This window comes from Pleurodeles waltl, chromosome 7 (genome assembly GCF_031143425.1).
Source record: "Pleurodeles waltl isolate 20211129_DDA chromosome 7, aPleWal1.hap1.20221129, whole genome shotgun sequence".
Taxonomy (NCBI): Eukaryota; Metazoa; Chordata; class Amphibia; order Caudata; family Salamandridae; genus Pleurodeles; species Pleurodeles waltl.
This window is the reverse complement of record NC_090446.1, coordinates 1,256,022,102-1,256,044,255: the sequence shown is the minus strand read 5'-3', so window position 1 is coordinate 1,256,044,255 and position 22,154 is coordinate 1,256,022,102. Positions and strand designations below refer to the sequence as shown.

At 47.2% G+C, this 22,154-nt stretch overlaps 1 protein-coding gene across 1 annotated transcript in view; it reads left to right on the top strand.

Annotated features, from left to right (window-relative positions):
• Positions 1 to 22,154, top strand: part of GLP2R (glucagon like peptide 2 receptor) — a 754,367-nt gene that overhangs the window by 700,055 nt on the left and 32,158 nt on the right. Inside the window, exon 12 of the mRNA XM_069200419.1 lies at positions 20,932 to 20,973. Within this exon, the coding sequence (XP_069056520.1) occupies positions 20,932 to 20,973 (42 nt within the window). The remainder of the gene's footprint in view (positions 1 to 20,931; positions 20,974 to 22,154) is intronic.

Sequence of the window (22,154 nt, the reverse complement as noted above, 5' to 3'; positions counted from 1 at the left end):
AAACTCATCCTCGTATGTTTTGATCATAGCAGTGAATTATACCGTCTAATATTTATTTTAAACGACAGAAAAAAGGTAAACTCTTCACATGGCGAGCCAGTCTGAATTAATCTTTGTGAAAATCAACAGCTCTCAATTCATTCCATTAGTCAGACAAATGTCCTATAAAACACTGCCTATACCTTTAAACATTTAAGTGGAATGTGTCGGAGGTAGTGCTATGTTTCCTCAGTCCACACTCTAACATGATGTGCATTTTAGTGCTAATATGCAAGAATAGAGATTACAAAAGTAGTATTTATTTCTAGTAAACAACAAGTAAATAAGGGTCTAATTTAGAGTTTGGTGTAAGTGTTACTCCTCCCAAGCGTGACCTTTATCAGTCCACCTTATATGGCAATGCTAATAGGGCAGATGGACATCAGTCACATTTGTCCAATTCAGGCCCTAAGAGGGTCATTCTGACCCTGGCGGCCGGTGGCCGCCAGGGCCACCGACCACGGGAGCACCGCCAACAGGCTGGCGGTGCTCCAACGAGCAATCTGACCGCGGCGGTTCAGCCGCGGTCAGAAGCGGAAAGTCAGCGGTCTCCCGCTGACTTTCCGCTGCTCGTGTGAATCCTCCATGGCTGCGGAGCGCGCTCCGCAGCCATGAGGATTCTGACCCCCCCTACCGCCACAGGATGGCGGTAGGGGGGGTCGCGGGGCCCCTGGGGGCCCCTGCCGTGCCCATGCCAATGGCATGGGCACGGCAGGGGCCCCCGTAAGAGGGCCCCGCAAAGTATTTCAGTGTCTGCCTTGCAGACACTGAAATACGCGACGGTTGCCACTGCACCCGTCGCACCTTCCCACTCCGCCGGCTCGATTACGAGCTGGCATCCTCGTGGGAAGGTCGTTTTCCCCTGGGCTGGTGGGCGGTTTTTCAGCAACCGCCCGCCAGCCCAGGGGAAAACTTGTAATACCCGCCGCGGTCTTTTGACCGCGGCGCGGTATTTTGGAGGGCGGCATCCTGGCGGGCGGCCTCCGCCGCCCGCCAGGGTCATAATGAGGCCCTAAGTGTTTCAACCCATACTGGAATTTGAAAAGTTGCCTAGAATATTTTTAAAGAATAAACAGAACTCAACTGTGTCCCTTAAACACTTGTGGCCAAATGTACAAACGTTAGGAATACCGATTCCCTCATTGCGATTCTCTCCCTATCGCAATGAGGAAATTGGTATTCCTAGTATATGAAACTCTTTTAGTTTCATTTAGGGATTCCTTGTGGATTGCAAATTGACCTACCTCATGAATGTTAATGATGTAGGTCACAGTTTGCGACCCATTAGGAGCCACAGCAATCAAAGAGAGGGTGGCCTGCTCAGGTCAGCAGACTACTGTGTCAGTGATTGCTTTTTAATAAAGCAAGCTTTTTTTAATGCAGCCATTTTCCTTAAAGGAAAGCAGGATGCAGTTAAAAAGAGAGAAATGAAACCTAGAAGTTTCATTACTTAAGAGTAGACAGTGGGCGGTGGGCCTAGCTGCATGCTGTTAAAAATATTTTGATTTACATTTTCAAAGGAGAAGGGGTCCTCAAGGGACCCCTTCCCTTTTGCGAATGGTTTACCACCAGTTTTAAACAGGTGGTTATGTATTATTATTTTGCAACTGGAATTCAGTCTCAAAAAGTAATACATATCATATTGATTTGGTGTTTGGAAGGGACACTCTAAACATGCCCTTCCAAATACTGAATCACAAATAAATGAAAAATGTGATTTGGCAATAAGTTACCAAATCACCTTTTGCATTTTATACATTTGAAAAAACATTATTCCGAGACTCTGTGAATCGGGCCGTTTGCAACTGGAAAAATTCTTTGTACATCTGGCCCTTGTTTTTTTTGCTTCTGGGAACTCATAGGCAGCCCACATTAGAATACTGTCATGTCTTTCACTCTCATGGTGGCTATTTTCACTTCCACTACACCTTGAGTGTTTCAGAAATAACATCCAGAAGGAGATCGGGCCTAAAAAGCACACCCAGGGATTGCATCATTCTGTGATTTTGAACCACCCACACAAAAAAGCTTACTTATGAAGCAAGGCTTATTGTATACACATCAGGCATTGCCTCTTGAGTGTAGCTAAATATCCCAGTCTTTTCTGTCCTCAAGGTGGTTAGCACTCATGTTGTTGTTATGTTAAGGTATTTTATGTCTATTTGTATAGTGTGCTAATCACCCATGAGGGTATCCAGGCCCTACACAGGTTGGGAAGCAGCTGTCTTTAGGGTGAGATTATTCGAAAAGCCAAGTCTTCCGCTACTTGTGGAACTCAAGAAGTGATGAGGAGGCCTTTGATGTGATGTGGGAGGTAGTTCAATGCCTTGGGGGAGATGTACAATAAGGTCTGGCCATTGACGCAGCCAAGTCTGCTGGTTATCAGGGCCTGTGTGACTGTTTTGCTTCTGTTCTCTGGTGACCACTTGATGATTTTGTTCAGTGTCCTCAGAATGTGGTAGCAGGTGGCGGTCACTGCATTTACCTGGCCTGTCATGTTAAACTTGCCGCCTAGGATGATTCCTAAGTGTCTGATTTAGGTTGTGGGGGTTGGTGAGGAGCTGATGTCTGCCAGCCATGAGGTTGAATTCAATGCACAAGTTTTCCTTTCGAAGATCAACATTTCAGTTTTGACTGAGTGAGCTTGAGACAATCAAATCTCATCCAGGTGGCTACCTAGGTCATGCAGCTGGTGAAGTTTTGTTGCCTCTAGGGTCTTGTCCTTCAGGGAGTGTATCAATTGGGTGTTGTCTTCCTAGGAATGTATGTTGATGTTGTACGATCTGATGAGGTAGGCCAGTGGGGTATGTAGTTGTTGAACAAGGTCAGACTGAGAGATAATTCTTGAGGGGACTCCACAGATGAAGTTCTTGGTTTCTGATGTGTCATGTGGCATGGTGACATTTTGTGTTTTTCCTGTGAGGAAGGAGAAGGTCCAATTGAGGGCAGGTCCTTAGATGCCTACTTCATGTGGTCTTCCAATCAGGGTGAGGTCTAAGACAGTGTTGAATGCCATTGAGAGGTCAAACAGATTGAGTGCCTCTGTTTCTCCTCCATCAAGGATCATGCTGATGTCATACGTTGCTGCAATGAGAGCTGTCTTGGTGTTGGAATTGAGTCTGAAACCTTATTGCATGGTGTCTAGGAATTGGAATGTGTTGAGGTAGTGAGTGAGTTGCTTGTTAATGGCTTTCTGAATGATCTTGGCTGAGTAGGGAGAATGAATGGTAGGTGGCCAGCTGGGTAGAGTCTACTGAAGGTTTCTTTAGAATTGTGTTGTCCACTGTGTGTTTCCAGGCCTCACAAAATGTTGTGTTATTAATGGAGGTATTCAGGATGTGCATGAGTACTTCACTGATTGGAGAGACACCCATGTTGTAGATGTGGTGGGGCAAGTGTGTCTTAGTGCCTGTTAATTGATGGTTCTCCCATCTTGTCAGGGTTTTTCTTAGGTGAGTAGGCTGGAGGCAAGGTTGCAAGGGATGCGTTGAGGGTCAAAGTTATTGTAGATAGTTTTGATTTTCTTGCTAAAATATTCTGTTATCGCATAGGTTTTGTTGAGAGGTGAAGCTGTTTGTGGTGGAAGCTGGTGTGCTGAAGTCTTTGACGATTCTAAAAAAAAATCTTTACAGCTATTAGAGCTGTTATCTATGTGCTCAGCTAGAGCCTTCTGCTTGATTTGGTTAGTGTCAGTTTCTTTGTGGTTCATTCTCCATTTTCTTTCTGGCTGTTTTCAGTGTTGTTTGGTTGAAAGGAGTTCCTCAGTGTAACAGCTAGCCTGCTTCCAGGTACTCTTTTAGTTCTTCTGTTTGTGGGGTGTCAAGGAATGGGAGCTTTCTCTGACCCACTTGCTGAGCTGTTTGATGTCACTGTTGCCGGTTTGAGGTCGCCAGTGGAGAAGGCTGGTTCATGCAAAGGGTGTGAGACCAGTTAGATTCTGAGAGGCTGCTCCGGCTGCATTGAAATGGTCTGCAAATAGTTGTTCAAAACCTTTAAAGTGGATGGTTACCAGGGCAATCTGCCATGTACCCCAATCCAGTGGCTTCATCAGGATCAGTATGTCCCTATTAAGGCCTTTTTCAGAAAGGGAGACTGGTTATATATTTAATCATTCATACCATGCTGCTCACATGCACAGTACTCTAACACAATCACCTTTCTTAGAAGAGGGTCCACCTGAGGATAAGAAACACATTTAATCACAGCAGGCGACCATAAGTACAGTCCCAAACCTAGTTCTGGTATGACCTGTATTAGAGGGAAAAAACTGAAAAGTACAGTGTTTACCATGAGGACACAGCGTTAAAGCAGAAGGTGGGGCAGGTGTTAGTGTATTCTACGTTGATACAAATGAGGTGAAAACACTGCAAACACAAGCATTATGTGAAAGGTTCAATGCATACTACAGACATATACCCCTATGAATACTTAAATTAAATGGCAATTAGTTAGTGGAACTTGGGCCCTCATTACGAGTCTGGTGGTCCTAGGACCGCCAGACCCGCAGAGCCAGACTTGACAGACATTGAAAAGTGCGATTGGTGCTGCTCCAACGAGGCACCGCAACAGTGCTGCCTGCTCTATTATGAGCTGACATCAATGTTGTGGGCTGTTTTCTGCTGGTCCGGCTGTCGCGTAGGCTCTCATTATTCTAATGAGACTACTGGATTTTGAGCGGCAGAATCGGCCGCTGTGTGGGAGACTAAGGGGGGCATTCTGACCCTGGCGGTCCAAGACGAATGACGGAAGCACCGGCAACAGGCTGGCGGTGCTTCCCATGCCATTCTGACCGCGGTGGTAAAGCCGCGGTCGCCTCGCCGGGGCCGGCGGTTTTCTGCCGTTTTTGCCCCGGCTGGGTGAATTCGCCAGGGCAGCGCTGCCCTGGGGATTCTGACCCCCGTACCGCCAGCCTGTTTCTGGCGATTTTCACCTCCAGGAAGATGCTGGCGGTAAGGGGTGTCCTGGGGCCCCTGGGGGCCCCTGCACTGCCCATGCCACTGGCATGGGCAGTGCAGGGGTCCCCTAACAGGGCCCCGGCCAGCTTTTCACTGTCTTCCTAGCAGACAGTGAAAAGCGCGACGGGTGCAACTGCACCCGTCGCACGGCCGCAACACCGCCGGCTCCATTCGGAGCCGGCTCCTGTGTTGCAGGCCTCATTCCCGCTGGGCTCGCGGGCGCTAACATGGGTAGCGCCCGCCGGCCCAGTGGGAATGTTGGAATGGGGGCAGCGGTATTTTGGCCGCATGGCGGCCAAATGGCGGTTCCCGTCTGGCGGGCGGCGGAGAGTTGGAATCACCCCCTAAGTCTAACCCACTGCCGGTGACACCAGTCGCTCCAATCCGAGCTTTGCTCCGGCTAACTAGCAGTGCCTCATCTCTACCCAAGGATAGGGATGACTGGGCAGCCGAGCGCATGACATACTTGGCTTCTCAGGGAAGTCGTGGTCACTCAGGTCTCATCCGTTTCTCTCATTTACAATTCAGTCTCACATATAAATGACAAACAGAAGCAGTATATGTTTCAATAATGAGTTTAATAAAATAACTGCATCTTAGATAGCAAAGCATGAGCTGCAATAACCAGGACGACACAACATGGCAGTATTAAAATTGTGACAAGAAGAGTGAAGCATAAAAACAACACTATCATATTGTCACTATAATCAATGGACTAGCTCCTAACTAGGCTATGATAGAGCACAGCATGTTAAGCTCTAATTCTGCCCTTCAGGTTCCCCTGGGAAGACATCAACCTCCATACCTGAGCAAAGGCCTGCAGTCTGCGTTAGCATCACTAGCAAAGCATTCAGCAATCAGCATACAGTCGTGGTTCCCTGGCTGGAATCTCCCTTTAACATGTGAGGGACAAGGAAGTGTTTTTATAATAACACAGCTGATGATCTGAGAAAATGTCCCTACGTAGGATGTGCGTTTTCTACGAATGTTGGAGACTAAACTTCCACCTCGTTCACCCACAATGTACCGTCCTGTAGCCTTCGAAGAAGCACAGAGTGATCAAGAATGCCTTGTTTGAGAACAGAGTGCTGGCATAGGCAAAAACTGTTAGATAAACGGAAAATAAAAAAAGACCGTAAAAATGGTTATTGTATCAATAATAAGACAAAGCTGAATAAAATATATCTAGGTTAAAGTGCACAGCGGCCTAGTGTGTTAAAATAACCTGCATGGAGCTATAACTAAAATGGCTACACAACACGGCGAGCAGAAACTTTGTTTCCGCCCGCCAACCAAGTCGGAAACTAATAAAAGCCCTCGCAGTCAGGCCACCCACAGCGGTTTTCTGACCACATGGCTTAGGTGGACGGGCTTTTCTGTCTACCAAAGTTGTAATGTGGATCTTGGTGCCCCGTAGGGATCTGTGGAGGGTAGTTTGCCCAGTATGTATGTGGCATAGTATGAATAATTGAATTAAAAAAACAACCACCCTTTCCCAAAAGGATATTAATAAGGATATATTGATACTGATGAAAGCCACTGGACTGGAGTATGTGGCTGAAACTAGTTGATCACCCTTACGGGCCAACAAGTCATAATAGCTCCATCTAGTCCGTTGTCCCCAGTTTTTAACCTTGTCAGAGGGACCTGTGAATAAATAATGATTTGGGCACTGTCAGGCAATTTTAAGGAATCCCTCAAATAAATCCCACACCCTTTTTTCCTTAAAAAGTGCTCCCTTGTAAGGAAAGATGTTGCAGGATGTCCCGACCCTCAGAGGGTCAGGAAGAACTTGATGGTGAAACATGTCACTGGATAACAATCAGTGAATGAGAGCTCCTTTCAGAATAAGGTATTTTGTCTACATACAGTGGGCCCACCGTAGATGACTTGAAGTTGACTATCTCTCTTGATTCTGACACTGTTAATTAGGAGGATGAGTCACAACCTCCATTTCCCTATTCCCTTACTCTCTTGATGTTCGAGAATATGTAACTGTTTTGACAAAGACCGTTGTATTTTGTGTAGCCATCATGTCTGCTCCAAATGTAAGGTGAGCTTTCATACGAAAACTGTTTTAAAAATAAATTTCTATCTCTTTTGATATAGTAGTACTATTGCTTTGAACTTCCCACTTCACCGAGGTTGAGATGATCTGCCTTAGACTTGGTGTATGAAGGTGACTGTCAATATATCTAGAGTGCTGTCCCTTTTTCCAAAAAATCTCCTTACCACATTTTGCCATTCTGTGACTGTAAAAATGTGACTATGGGGTCTGCATAATTTTCCTATCTGGTGTATTTCTTTTAAGAGTGATCAGATGACATTTCATATTTCATGAGCAAAGGTGTGCAAAAAGTAAAGGTATTGGGCATTATTGCCTAGATATATAACCATTTTGGGGCCAGGCCTCTTCCCCTCTTGTGGCGAGCCTTTTTTTTCGCTATTTGGGGCAGTTTGTGCTGAAAGTGCCTAACTGTGGATTTTGACCTCTAGCTCAGTCGGCACATAGGGAAACCTACCAAACCTGTGCAGTTTTTCAAAACTAGACACATAGGGGAATCCAGCATGGGGTGACTTGTGGGGCTCTCACCGAGTTCTGTTACCCATAATCCTTTGCAAACCTCAACATTTGGCAATAAAAACTCACTTTTCCTCATATTTCGATGATAGAAAGTTCTGGAATATGTGAGGAGCCATAAATTTCCTTCCACCCAGCATTCCCCCAATTCTCCTGATAAAAATGGTACCTCACTTGTGTGGGTAGGCGGAATACCCGCGACAGGAAATGCCCCAAAACACAACGTGGACACCACATTTTTCCTATGAAAACGGATGTGTTTTTTGCAAATTGCCTATCTGTGGATTTTGGCCTCTAGCTCAGCCAACACCTAGGAAAAACTAGCAAACCTACACATTTTTAAAAACTAGACACATAGGAGAATTCGGAATGGAGTGACTTGTGGGGCTCTCACCAGGTTCTGTTACCCAGAATCTTTGCAAACATCAAAATTTGGCAATAAAAAAAACGTTTTCCTCACATTTCAGTAATAGTTCTGGAATCTGGGAGAAGCCACACATTTCCTTCCACCCAGCATTCCCTCAAGTCTCCCAATAAAAATGGTACCTCACTTGTGTTCGTAGGCCTAGTGCCCACAACAGGAAATGCCCCAAAACTCAACATGGGCACATCAAGTTTTTACATTGACAACTGACGTGTTTTTTGGAAAGTGCCTAGTGTCAGTTGGCACCTAGAAAAACTCCCAAACCTGTGCATTTCTGAAAACTAGACACCTAGGGGAACCCAGAATGGGTAACTTGTGGCGCTTTCACCAGGTTCTGTTAACCAGAATCCGTAGCAAACCTCAAAATTTGGCAAGAAAACACTTTTTCCTCATATTCGTTGATAGAAAGTTCTGAAATCTGAGGGGAGCTACAAATTTAATTCTCCCCAGCATTCCCCCACATCTCCTGATCAAAATGGAACCTCACTTGCGTGGGTAGGCCTTGTGTCTGCGACAGGAAATGCCCCAAAACACAACGTGAACACATCAAAATGATCAAATACAATACTACCGTATTTTTAAATGGGGGGGCACCAGTGTTTTTGGCCCAGGGCTCTCAGCAGCCATCTAGGGAAACCAACCAAACCCAGATATTTCTGAAAACTAGACACTTGTGGGAGTCTAGGGATGTGTGACTTGCGTGGATCCCCCAGTGTTTCCCTAACCAGAATCCTCAGCAAACCTCAAATTTAGCTAAACAAAAAATAAAAAAATTCCCACATTTCTGTGTGGGATCACCGCATGGGCACCAATTTCCTACCACCCATTGTTCCCTTCAGTCTCCTGATCAAAATTATTCCTCACTTGTGTAGGTGGGCCAAGTGCCTGTGACAGGAAAGAGTCAAAAACATGTTGAAATTGAGGGGGAACCAAAGCGAGTCTGTTAGAAATGGGGTCTTTGGTTGGGAGTCAGGTTACCCCCTGTCCAAGCAAGGACCATCACTCTAGTCAGGGTAAAAGAGAATCAACCTCAGCTATCCTCCCTTACCCCCTTGGTAGCTTGGCACAAGCAGGCAGGCTCAACTTCAGAGTGCTAGGTGTAAAGTATTTGTACCAACACACAGAGAAACTCAATGAAAACACTACAAAATGACACAACAAAGGTTTAGAACAATAGAAAATATTTATCTAAACAAAACAAGACCAAAACGGCAAAAATCCACAATACACAAGTCAAGTTAGCAATTAAAAAACAAAAAGAGTCCTCATGTAATTTTAAACACAACGCTAACGCTGTTAGCGTGGAAATGTACCTGTGTGCGTCAAAAATAACCCCGCACAGGCGGTGTGCGTCAAAAAGGCCTTGCGATGCATCGTTATCACTCACGAGGGAGACCGTGCATCGTTTCTCCTTCAGTCAAGTTGGCGTGCGTTGTTTCTTCACTCCACAGGAGAGCAATGTGCCAATTGGAACCGCACTCTTGTGTCAGGGAAGGCTGTGCGTCTTTTTTTCCCACCCAGCAATGCTAGCGTCGGAAATCCTGCTGCACCATGATCCGAAAACCATGCAGCAAGGGTTGCGATCTCACCAGCCTCTGTCAGAGATGCTGCACATCGTTTCTCCAGCCGCGGGTGTCAATCTTCCTGTCTCGTTGCAGGCGAGTGATGATTTTCAAAAACGAAGCTGGTGGCGTGCTGATTTTTCAGCCGCAGATCGGAGTTGCATCGATCTTTTCCCCGCATGGCGGTCATTGCAGGGATTTCTCACTTTTGGGCTGCCAGCTTCTCCTTTCAGGGTCCCAGGAACTGGATGGGTACCACTTGGCAGAGTAGGAGTCTCAGCAGAGGCTCCAGGTGCTGGCAGAGAGAACTCTTTGCTGTCCCTGAGAGTTCAAACAACAGGAGGCAAGCACTAAATCAAGCCCTTGGAGGGTTCTTCACAAGAAGGAAGGCAACACAAAGTCCAGGCTTTGTCACCTAGCACAGGCAGAAGCAGCAACTGCAGGATAGCTCCACAAAGCACAGTCACAGGCATGGAAGCTCTTCTTCCTCAGCTCTTCAGCTCTTCTCCAAGCAGAGGTTTCTCTTGGTTTCCAGAAGTATTCGAAAGTCTGTGGCTTTGGGTGCCCTTCTTATACCCATTTTGTACTTTGAAGTAGGCCTACTTCAAAGGAAAGTCTCTCTTGTTTGTGAAATCCTGCCTTGCCCAGGCCACGCCCCAGACACACATCAGGGGGTTGGAGCCTGCATTGTGTGAGGGCAGACACAGTCCTTTTAGGTGTGAGTGACCACTCCTCCCCTCCCTCCTAGCACAGATGGCTCATCAGGAAATGCAGACTACACCCCAGCTCCCTTTGTGTCACTGTCTAGTGAGAGGTGCAACCAGCCCAACTGTCAAACTGACCCAGACAGGGAATCCACAAACAGGCAGAGTCACAGATATGGTTTAAGCAAGGAAATGCTCACTTTCTAAAAGTGGCATTTTCAAACACACAATCTTAAAATCAACTTTACTAAAAGATGTATTTTTAAATTGTGAGCTCAAACTCTATCCGCTCCCAAAGGGAATCTACGCTTTGATCATATTTAAAGGTAGCTCCCATGTTTACCTATGAGAGGGACAAGCCTTGCAACAGTGAAAAACGAATTTAGCAGTATTTCACTGTCAGGACATATAAAACACATTACTATGGGCCTCATTACACCACGGCTGTTCTGGAGATTGTACCGCCAACAGGCTGGTGGTACAAACTCGGGGATTACGACAGCGGTGGAAGCGCTGCAGTCGCACCACCGGGACCGACGGTTTCCCGCCACATTGGTCCCGGGGGTTGTAATCCCCCAGGGCAGCGTTGCTTGCAGCGCTACCCAGGGGATTATAAGTCCCCCTCCCGGCAGCCTTTTCATGGCGGTAGGAACCGCTATGAAAAGGCTGGCGGAAAGGGAAGTCGCGGGACCCCTGGGGGCCCCTGCTCTGCCCATGCCTTTGGCCACGGCCCCATGGAGCTTTTCACTGTCTGCATAGCAGACAGTGAAAAGTTCGACAGGTGCAACTGCACCGTCGCACCGCCGCAACACCGCCGGCTCCATTTGGATCCGGGTGCCGTGTTGCGGCCGACATCCCCGCCGGCCCAGCGGGGATGTCTTAATGGCCACCATGGGAGTGCTGCCTCATTGGCGGCCGCACGGCGGATACAACTTGGCAGGCGGCGGGTGCCGCCCACCAAAGTTGTAATGAGGGCCTATATGTCCTACCTTACCATACACTGCACCCTGCCCCTGGGGCTACCTATGGCATACCTTAGGGGTTCCTTACATGTAAGAAAAGGGAAGGTTTGGCCTGGCAAGTGGGTGTGCTTGCCTAGCCGAATTTACAGTTTAAAACTGCACACACAGACACTGCAGTAGCAGGTCTGAGCCATGTTTACAGAGCTACTAATGTGAGTGCCACAACCAGTGCTGCAGGCCCACTAGAAGCATTTGATTTACAGGCCCTGGGCACCTCTAGTGCACTGTACTAGGAACTTACTAGTAAATCAAATATGCCAATCATGGATGAACCAATTACATACACATTTTGTATAGGAGCACTTGCACTTTAGCACTGGGTAGCAGTGGTAAAGTGCCCAGAGTAACAAAAACAGAGTCCAGCACACATCAACAACCTGGGAAACAGAGGCAAAAAGTTAAGGGAGACCACGCCAAGGATGAAAGTCTAACACGTGTCCCCCTCAGCTGAAAGTGGGGAGCAACTACCCAACCTCATGGGAGTTCTCATCACTAAGGCGGAAGAATATGGACAGACCATCAGCATTGGCCTGTTTTGTACCAGGGCGGTATTCCATCATAAAGTCCATCCCCTGCAGGGAAATGGACCACCTCAACAGTTTTGGATTTTCACCCCTCATCTGCATTACCCATCTGAGGGGCCTGTGGTCGGTCTGAACTCGGAAGTGAGTCCCAAACAAGTAGGGTCTTAGCTTCTTCAGCGCCCAGACCACAGCAAATGCTTCACATTCTATGGCACTCCACCTACGTTCCCTGGGAGGTAACCTCCTGCTAATGAAGGCTACAGGTTGATCTAGGGCCTCTTCATTAAGCTGTGAGAGTATAGCTCCAATACCCATGCTCTGAGGCATCTGTTTGCAAAACAAACTCCTTTGAGTAGTCAGGTGCCTTTAGCACAGGTGCTGTGCACATGGCAGCCTTCAGGGAATCAAAAGCGGTCTGGCAAGCCTCTGTCCAGATCAACTTCTTGGGTAGCTTCTTAGAAGTCAACTCAGTCAAGGGGGTAACAATGGTACCATATCCCTTAACAAACCTCCTGTAGTATCCTGTGAGACCTAAGAGGGCTCTCACTTCAGTCTAGGTCTTGGGAGGCTCCCAAGCCAGAATGGTATCAATCTTTGGCTGTAGGGGTGCCACCTGGCCAACCCCACCTGGTGTCCCAAGTACACCACTGAATCCTACCCTATTTGGCACTTGCTTGCCTTAATGCTGAGGTCTGCCTTCTGCAGGGCCTCTAACACTCTCAGATGTGTTGCAGGTGTTCCTCCCATGTGCAACTAAACACAGCAGTGTCATCCAGGTAGGCGGCACTGAACTCATCCAGCCCAGCCAACAGCTGGTTGACCAACTTCTGAAAGGTGGCGGGCATTCTTCATCCCAAACGGCATCACTTTAAATTGAAAGTGTCCATCTGGGGTAGAAAATGCTGACCTCTCCTTTGCCCCCTCAATTAAGGCAATCTGACAGTACCCAGACGTTAAGTCAAACGTGCTGAGGTATTTGGCAGTTCCCAACCGATCTATGAGCTCATCAGCTCGGGGATGGGGTGTGAGTCAGCCTTGCTGACTGTATTGAGTCCCCGGTAATCCACACAGAACCTGAGTTCTGAAGTGGCACCAGGTTCAGCAGCCTTTGGGACCAATACCACTGGGCTGGCCCAAGGACTGCTTGACTGCTTAAAAACCCCTAGGGTTAACATTTTGGATACTTCATCCTTAATGCAAGCCCTGACCCTCTCAGTCACCCTGTAAACTTTCTGTTTAATGGGTGGGATGTCTCCGGTGTCCACATCATGTGTGCACAAGTGTGTGACACCTGGGATCAGGGAAAACAGTGAGGTGAACTGTCCCAGCGCCTGGCGACAGTCCCTCTGCTGCTCCTCAGTCAGGGAGGGGGAGAGGATCACTCCCTCCACAGACCCATCTTTCTCTCCTGCAGACAGGAGGTCAGGAAGAGCCTCCTCCACCCCATCATCAGTTGCAAAGAGCATAGACAGTTCAGTCCACTCAAAGTATGGCTTGAGGCTGTTAACATGCAGGAACCTTAAAGGGTTCCTTGGAGACTGCAAGTCCACCAGGTAGGTGACTTCACTCTTGCACTCCACCACCTCAAATTGTTCAGTCTGCTTGTCCTGGAGTGCCCTAGGCTCCACTGGTGCCATTATCCCAATTTTTTGTCCATGTTGAAACTCGACCAGATAGGCATTCTGGTCATACCAGCTTTTCATGTCCTCCTTGCTTGCTTCCAGGTTCTCCTGTGCGAGACTCCTGAAGCGGGCAGTCTGTTTTCTCAAAGCCAGCATGTAACTGAATACATCCTGGGGGGGTTTACTAGGAGCTTTTCCCAAAGCCTCCTTGACCAGACTTAAAGGTCCCCTCACAGGGGTAGCCATGAATCAGCTCAAAGAGGCTAAACCCATATCCCTTTTGAGGCACCTCCCTGCAAGCGAACAGAAGGTATGGCAAGAGGACGTCCCACTTCCGCCTCAAAGGCTCTGACAGGCCCATCTTCATGCCTTTCAAGGTGCGGTTGAATCTCTCAACCAGAACATTACTTTGGGGGTGGTAAAGGGTGGTGATCTTGAAGGTCACCACACACTCCTTCCACAGAGACTTCATATACGTGGATATGAAGTTGGTATCCCTGTCAAATACCACTTTCTTGGGGAACCCCAGGTGAGTAGAAACCCCCATCAGAGCACTACCCACCACAGGGGAAGTGATTGACCTCAGAGGAATGGCTTCTGGGTACCAGGTGGCATGGTCCACCAAGGCCAGGATGAACCTGTTGCCCATGGCTGTCTTGGGATCCAGATGACCCACAATGTCAATACCTAACCTCTCAAAGGGAGTACTAACAACAGGTAAAGGTTGGAAGGGAGCCTTACATTTCCCCCCACTCTTGCCACTTGCCTGACACGTTTGGCAAGACCTGCAATGGGCATCTGAGTGCCTGTGCATTAGGGGCCAGAGAAAGTGGGTGGCGAGCCTCTCAAAGGTCTTGTCCCGCCCCAAACATCCAGCTAAAGGCACATCATGAGCCAACTCCAGTAGGAAGGCACTTAAGCACTGGGGTACCACCAGCACACGGGCTGACCCAGGCTCAGGAACCTTAGGCTCACTATACAGGAGGTCATCCTCCCAGTAGATCAGGTGAGATCCTGGCTCCTTGCTAGCCACCTGGTCTGCAGCCTACTGTTGCAAACCCTCCAGAGTAAGGCATGTCTTCTGTGCTGCACAGAATGCTTCCCTGGTGGGTTCCCCTTCCTGCTGCCACTGCGACAGCTCAGGGACTTTCCCCAGTTCAGCCACCTGTTCCTCTATAGGTTCCGGGGCATTACCCTTAGGCTCCGCCTCCTCCCGGACCGTGGGAACTTCTGAGGCCAGTTTCCCACACCCCGTGCCCTTCCTCTTTTTGGTGGTCCCCTGGGCCACCGTTCAGGCTCCAGGGGCTCTTGCCCACCCTGTCAGGCTGCCATTGACCGGGTGGATATGCATACCCACTCAGGCAGACTCATCATCTCCAAGTGAGACCTGTGTTCCACCTCCTTCCAAATGGAATCCTCCAGGTCATTGCCTAGCAAACATTCTACAGGCATGGTTAGACTCACAAATAACTTCAAGGAACCTGAGACCCCCCTCCATTCAAAGGGAACCTGCGCCACTCAGCACAGGTGCTCTGAGTTGTCCTCTGAAACTACTTGGTGAAGTACCCGGGGATCAATTTGCTCTTCAGACACCAGCTGACTCCTTACTGCAGTCACACTGGCTCCTGTGTTTCTCAGAGCCTCTACCCTCTGTCCATTGATATTCACCCACTGCCTGTACTTTTTAGTGTTCTCTGGCACGAGGGTTCTCTGGACCATCTCACTGTCCCCTAGTGAGACAAGGGTCATTTCATCTGGCTCCCACCCACTTGGAACCAACTCCTCCCCAAGCGCTACACTAGCCAAACCATGGGGCTGTTCGCCAGTGGGTGCTGGTGTACTCTTGGGGCATTTGGGGTCCATCCTCACATGGCCCACCTGGTCACATGCATAACACTTACGTGGGAATCCCCCTGCCACTGGCATCCCTTTGGAGAAGTATGGCTTCTTCTCACTGGGGGTCTGGGAATCCTTACCCTGGGAATCAGTTTGGGGCCTTTGAAGAACTCCCCCTGTTTACCCTTAGCTCCCCTTTCTTCTGAGATGGAACCTGCCCACCCTTGGCATGGTCTCCCCCATACCTCTTATGGACCCTGGTGCTCTGCTACCTGCGCAAGCTTCCTGGGATCAGTCAGCTTGCTGTCAATCAGGTGCTGGCGCACCTCTGGAAAACATAAACTGTACATGTGCTCCCAAGCAATCAAATTGTAAAGCCCCTCATAGGTAGTTACCTTACTGCCCTTCACCCAACCATCCAGTAACCTGTAAAAAGAATCAACACATCCCAACCATGTTTGGGATTCCTTCTTCTTATAGAACCTAAACTTACCCTTATACGTCTCAGAGGTGAGACCATATCTTGTGAGTAGGGCATCCTTTATGATAGTGTACGTGAGATTCTATGCATCCCCTAAGGCTGTCAGAGTATCCCTCCCCTCTACCTCAAAGTGCATCCACAGACCCGCCCCCCCAATGAGTTTCATGGACCAGGTTCATGTGGAGAGCAGACTGATACCCCTTGAACCACAAGTATATGTCATCCTCCCTCTTGTAATCCTTCACAAGATCTTTAGGAATGTGTACCCTCCTCTCAGGTTGCACTGTGATGTGGCTGTCACCATCCCTACTAGACTGGTTCCTCTGATCCAGCTCCCTTAAGTTGAGCTCATGAGCCAACAACAACTTTTTCTCCTCTGTGGCCATCCTCATTTTGTCCAACTCCTTCTGGTGCTCCCTCTCTACCTGTCTGTCCTGCAATTCTTCAGGGGTCAGACCCTTAGATGAGACACTGCTACCTGCCCTGGAGACCCTCTCCCTGGGTATAACAGGCCAACCCACATTACCATTGTTTATGGAATGCTCTTCTTCCTCCTCATCCTCCTCATCCTCTGTGTGTCCTGCAGTGCTCTTGGCTGTCACCCAGGCCCTCAGCACCTTTTGCAGCTCCTCCTTCTTGGATGAGCTCTTAATGGGACAGTCAAAACAAGTTCCAAAAGGCAAAAAACAAGCTCCCAATGAAGATGAGAAGTCAATCAAAGATTACCACAAAAATGGATGTAGGGAAAAATCCAAGAAAAAGAGAAAAAGCAAGAATAACAAGACAAGTAGTATGTGGGCACGTAGTGGTCTGCACTCAAAACAGTGGTGTACACTTAATTACTGTATATCAAGTACAAATACAAGTCCAATCCCAACAGCTGATCACCAATGTTAGAAATGGGGTCTTTGGTTGGCAGTCAGGTACCCCCTTACCAAGCAAGGACCCTCACTCTAGTCAGGGTAAAAGAGAATCACCCATAGCTAACCCCCGCTCACCCCCTTGGTAGCTTCACACGAGCAGACAGGCTTAACTTTAGAGTGCTAGGTGTAAAGTATTTGTTCCAACACACACACTAACTAAATAAAACACTGCAAAATGACATAACACAGGTTTAGAAAAAATAGAAAACATTTATCTAAACAAAACAAGACCAAAACGACAAAAATCCACAATACACAAGTCAAGTTATCAATTAAGAATCAAAAAGAGTCTTCATGTAATTTTAAACACTACTCTACCGCTGTAAGCGTGGAATTGTACCTGTGTGTGTCACAAATAACCCCGCACGGGCGAGTGAGCGTCAAAAAGGGCTTGCGATGCGTCAATATCACTCACGAGCGAGACCGTACGCCGTTTCTTCTTCAGTCGAGTCGGTGTGCATCGTTCCTTCTCTCCGCAGGAGAGTGATGTGTCAATTTGAACCGCACTCTCGGGTCCGGGCAGGCCTTGTGTCATTTTTACACACCCAGAGACGCTTTCATCGGAAATCCTACCTCACGATGATCTATAAACCATGCAGCACAGGTTGCTATCTCACCAGCCTCTGTCAGCGATGCTGCGTGCCATTTCTCTAGCCACGGGCATCGATCTTCCATTCGCATTGCAGGCGATTGTCGATTTTCAGCCGCAAAGCCGGCGGCACAGTGATTTTTCAGCCGCAGATCGGAGTTGCGTTGATCTTTTCCCTGCACAGCGGTCGGCACGTGGATTTCTCACTCTTGGGCTCCCAGCTTCTCCTTTTAGGGTCCCAGGAACTGGATGGGCACCATTTGGCAGAGTAGGAGTCTCAGCAGAGGCTCCTGGTGTTGGCAGAGATAAGTCTTTGCTGTTCCTGAGACTTCAAACAACAGGAGGCAAGCTCTCAATCAAGCCCTTGAAGAGTTCTTCATTAGAAGGAAGGCAACAAAAAGTCCGGTCTTTGTCCTCTAGGACAGGCAGAAGCAGCAACTGCAGGATAGCTTCACAAAGCACAGTCACAGGCAGGGCAGCTCTTCTACCTCAGCTCTTCAGCTCTTCTCCAAGCAGAGGTTCCTCTTGGTTTCCAGAAGTGTTCTAAAGTCTGTGGCTTTGGGTGCCCTTTTTATACCCATTTTGTCCTTTGAAAAAGGCCTACTTCAAATGAAAGTCTCTCTTATTTGTGAAATCCTACCTTGCCCAGGCCAGAGGGTTGGAGACTTCATTGTTTGAGGGCAGGCACGTCCCTTTCAGGTGTGAGTGACCACTCCTCCCCTCCTAGCACAGATGGCTCATCAGGAAATGCAGACTGCACCCCAGCTCCCTTTGTTTCACTGTCTAGTGAGAGGTGCAACCAGCCCAACTGTCAAACTGACCCAGACAGGGAATCCACAAACAGGCAGAGTCACAGAAATGGTTTTGGCAAGGAAATGCTCACTTTCTAAAAGTGGCATTTTCAAACACAGAATCTTAAAATCAACTTTACTAAAATATGTATTTTTAAATTGTGAGCTCAGACACCCCAAACTCCACATGTCTATCCACTCCCAAAGGGAATCTACACTTTAATCATATTTAAAGGTAGCTCCCATGTTTACCTGTGAGAGGGATAGGCATTGCAACATTGAAAAATGAATTTAGCAATATTTCACTGTCAGGACATATAAAACACATTTCTATATGTCCTACCTTAACTATACACTGCACCCTGCCCTTGGGGCTACCTAGGGCCTACCTTAGCTGTGCCTTACATGTAAGAAAAGGGAGGTTTTAGGCCTGGCACGTGGGTACACTTGACAAGCCAAATTTACAGTTTAAAACTGCACACACAGACACTGCAGTGGCAGGTTTGAGCCATGTTTACAGAGCTACTAATGTGGGTGGCACAACCAGTGCTACAGGCCCACTAGTAGCATTTGATTTACAGGCCCTGGGCACCTCTAGTGCCCTGTACTAGGGACTTACTAGTAAATCAAATATGCCAATCATGGATGAACCAATTACATACATATTTTGTATAGGAGCACTTGCACTTTAGCACTGGTTAGCAGTGGTAAGGTGCCCAGAGTATCCCAAACAGTAAAAGCAGAGTCCAGCACACATCAACAACCTGGGAAACAGAGGCAAAAAGTTAAGGGAGACCACCCCAAGGATGAAACGTCTAACAGGGTCCAAAAGGGGAGTTTGAAAAAAAACATTTTTATGATGTAATTGGGGCAGAATTTATATCGGGATAGATGCGACAATGCTGGGTGGTAGGAATTTTGTGGATTCCGGCAGGTTCCGGAAATTTCTATTACAAAAATGTGGAGAAAATGTGTTATTTCAAGCAAAGTTGGAGGTTTGTAGGGCATTGTGGGTAGGAAAATTGTGCGGGTGAATATAAAGCACACCGTCCTGAACTCACCCAGAGTTTAGGTCTCATAGATTTTTCTGCATGACAGCATCCCAAAGTCTGAAAAGTGCAGCCCTCACCATTCCAAGTGGGACGATTTTGAGAGTTAGATAAGCTCTCATGGCCCAAATGTAAAACCAAAACCCAAAACATCAAATGTCCTCTTGCTTGCTGTTTGGATAAGATCTTTTAGTGTGTGGGGGGAGAACTGAAAGACTGTTACCCACTTCAGTTGGGATGGGGGCATAACCATGCCCCTGCTGGTTGGTAATCACCACCCCACTATTTTCTTTTTTTTTAATTCCCTGGCATCTAGTAGGTTTTCTGCCCCTCTGTGAAGTGGATCCTGGGTAATTGCCCCATCTGCCCACCAGTGGGCAGAACAACCTAAGGGGTTGCTCCCCTACTGTAAAAAGACAAACAAAAAATTATCCCAGGTGTTTAGTGTTTTCTTCCCCCCATGGGGGCAGATCAGCCTTATTAAACTAGGCCTAAAAATATTTTGTCCCCCTGGGGAGCGACCCTTGCGTAAAGAGTCGCTTCTCTCATGTCAATAAACAAAAAAAGAAATCCCTTGTGTCTAGTGGTTTCTGCCCCCGCCGAAGGGTAGATTGGCATTATAAAAATAGGCCAATCTACCCCCAAGGGGCACAGAAATGGCCTAAAATAAATGTGGCTCTAAGGGAGGGACCCTTGTCTAAGGGGTCACTCCCCTCCTGTAAAAAAAAAAAATATATATATCCCTGGTGTCTAGTGTTTTCTGCCCCCCTATTATGACCGTGGCAGATGTGCCATGACCCGATCGTCGACACCGCCAGGCTGCCGTCGGTTGTAATCTGCCATGGCGACGCTGCAAGCGGCGCTGCCCTGTGGATTACGAGTCACCTTTCCACCAGCCTTTCCATGGCCGTTTACACCACCATGAAAATGCTGGCGGAATGTGGGCATCAGGAGGGTCCCTGGGGGCCACTGCACTACCCATGCGCTTGGCATTGGCAGTGCAGGGCCCCCGATGCACAGCCCTTCAGCTTTCCACTGCCCGAATTACGGGCAGTGGAATGCGCAATGGGTGCTGCTGCACCTGCCGCACCGCCACGTTGGCACCGGCTGCATTAGGAGCCGATGTGAATGTTAAGGCCCTGCTGTGAACTCTTAATGGGACCAGCGGTATTCAGGCCGCACAGGTTGCCTGAAGGAGGAACGAGTTTCTATTTATTGAAGCTCGAGATTATTAACGTTAAAATTATCATTTTTTTTAGGTTTAAGAAAATCGAACTCAAATAGTACCAACCAAATAACTACCACAAACATCACTCTTTCATTCACCTTCATTCAATTACACTACATAAACTGATATTTGCACCTTGTTACAGAGAAACGCTAGCATAGCTCCTAAGTATATTTGTTCATCATGTAGGCCATGTCTTGCAATGAAAATAGATATTTCAGATCTGGTTCAAGACAGTTCTCTGAGAACCTGTGCAAGCACAATATTTTTTGAGAACTGAAGTAGTGGGCAGCATAGTTTAGTGGTCTGAATGGTCATGACTGAAGCATGCAGGTTGTATGTGTGAATCCCAGCAATAACCCTCATTCTTCCTTTCTTCTGAGCTGGGTACATTGGATAATATTTAATTGAGTAATCATAACAACTCTTAGAATGGAGAGACTATATAACAAATTACTTGTTTTATCAATTTGGGGCTTGCAGTTTTCAACAGTTAGGAACAAGGAGTATGGAGTTATGAATTACTACCTGTATAACACAGACTCATTAAATGCTGTAAGTGTATCCTTTAATAGGCCTTATATCTTTTTTATCTTCTCAGGGCTCTGTTGTAGCCACATTGTACTGCTTTGCTAATAAAGAGGTAAGATATGGCCTCAATCGTTCGGTGAATTCATCATTAACTCATGCAATAAATATGCTGCGGTGCTTTATTAACCAGTCTCGCTCTTTGCTCTTGAATCCTCTTTTATGTTTTTGTGGAGAAAAATGTCAAACAGTGAGTTGTTTTATTGTAGAATAAATACCTGTATCGAAATTTAACAAAAAACATGATGTCACTAGCAGTTAACTCATTGTCCTTATTTGTACTTAATCGGGGAGCGAGAGAGAGTAAAAATGTAGTGTGCTGTACAAAAAAAAACTATCTCCACAGTAGTGTTCCTACATAACAAGATACTGTAATGGATCATAAAACCTGGTTTGTTAGCACTGTGTTTGCTTTATATTTAGTGAAGAAAGGTTCTATTGGAAACAGTTACTTTTGGAAGAGGAGATGAACAGTCGCTCCTGTTATACATGAATAAAGTTCACATTTAACATAACACCATATGTTCACTTTACTATGTAATACTACTACACTACCTTGATATGATGGTGTCCTCTGAATAACTGTGATGGCTTCAGCACTCCTACATAATGTCAAGCATAATATTATCCAATAAGTGGATGTGCACAATTAGACGAATGACCTGGAACATCTGGGGGTTAAACGACTCATGGAAGGCTCGGCAGGTCTCCACAGACATGAGTCAAACATTGGCCTTATGCAGGATCCCACCAGACCCATAACACTGAAATCAGATTGCACGCCAAGTGGTTGGATACAAAATTGACAATATGTTATTCCTCCTATGCCCAGTGAGTAGTTATTATCTTTAGGAAAGGATTTGCACTTTGACCGCTGAAGGTGATCTTGGATAGTGAGGGGTGCTATATTCTGATCCAAGGAGTGCTGCAGAATGAAACTGTGACACTGGTCTACAGATATGGGTTAAACATTTGTGAGATCTGGTTTGAGGTTTTTTTGCTCATCATCTGTGGGGAGTGACCTTAATGTGTTGTTCGACTCCATACATGACAGATGCTAGCGTGCCTGGTCCCTAGTAAGTAGACTTACAAGGGGATGCGTATAGGCCGATGAACCTTTTGGATCACATGGGGTATCCTAGCCATGTAGTGACCAATGTTATCAATATTCAATATGACCAATCAATAACCACTACGTGAATCATTAATCACTAGACAATTATATCAACACTTCAT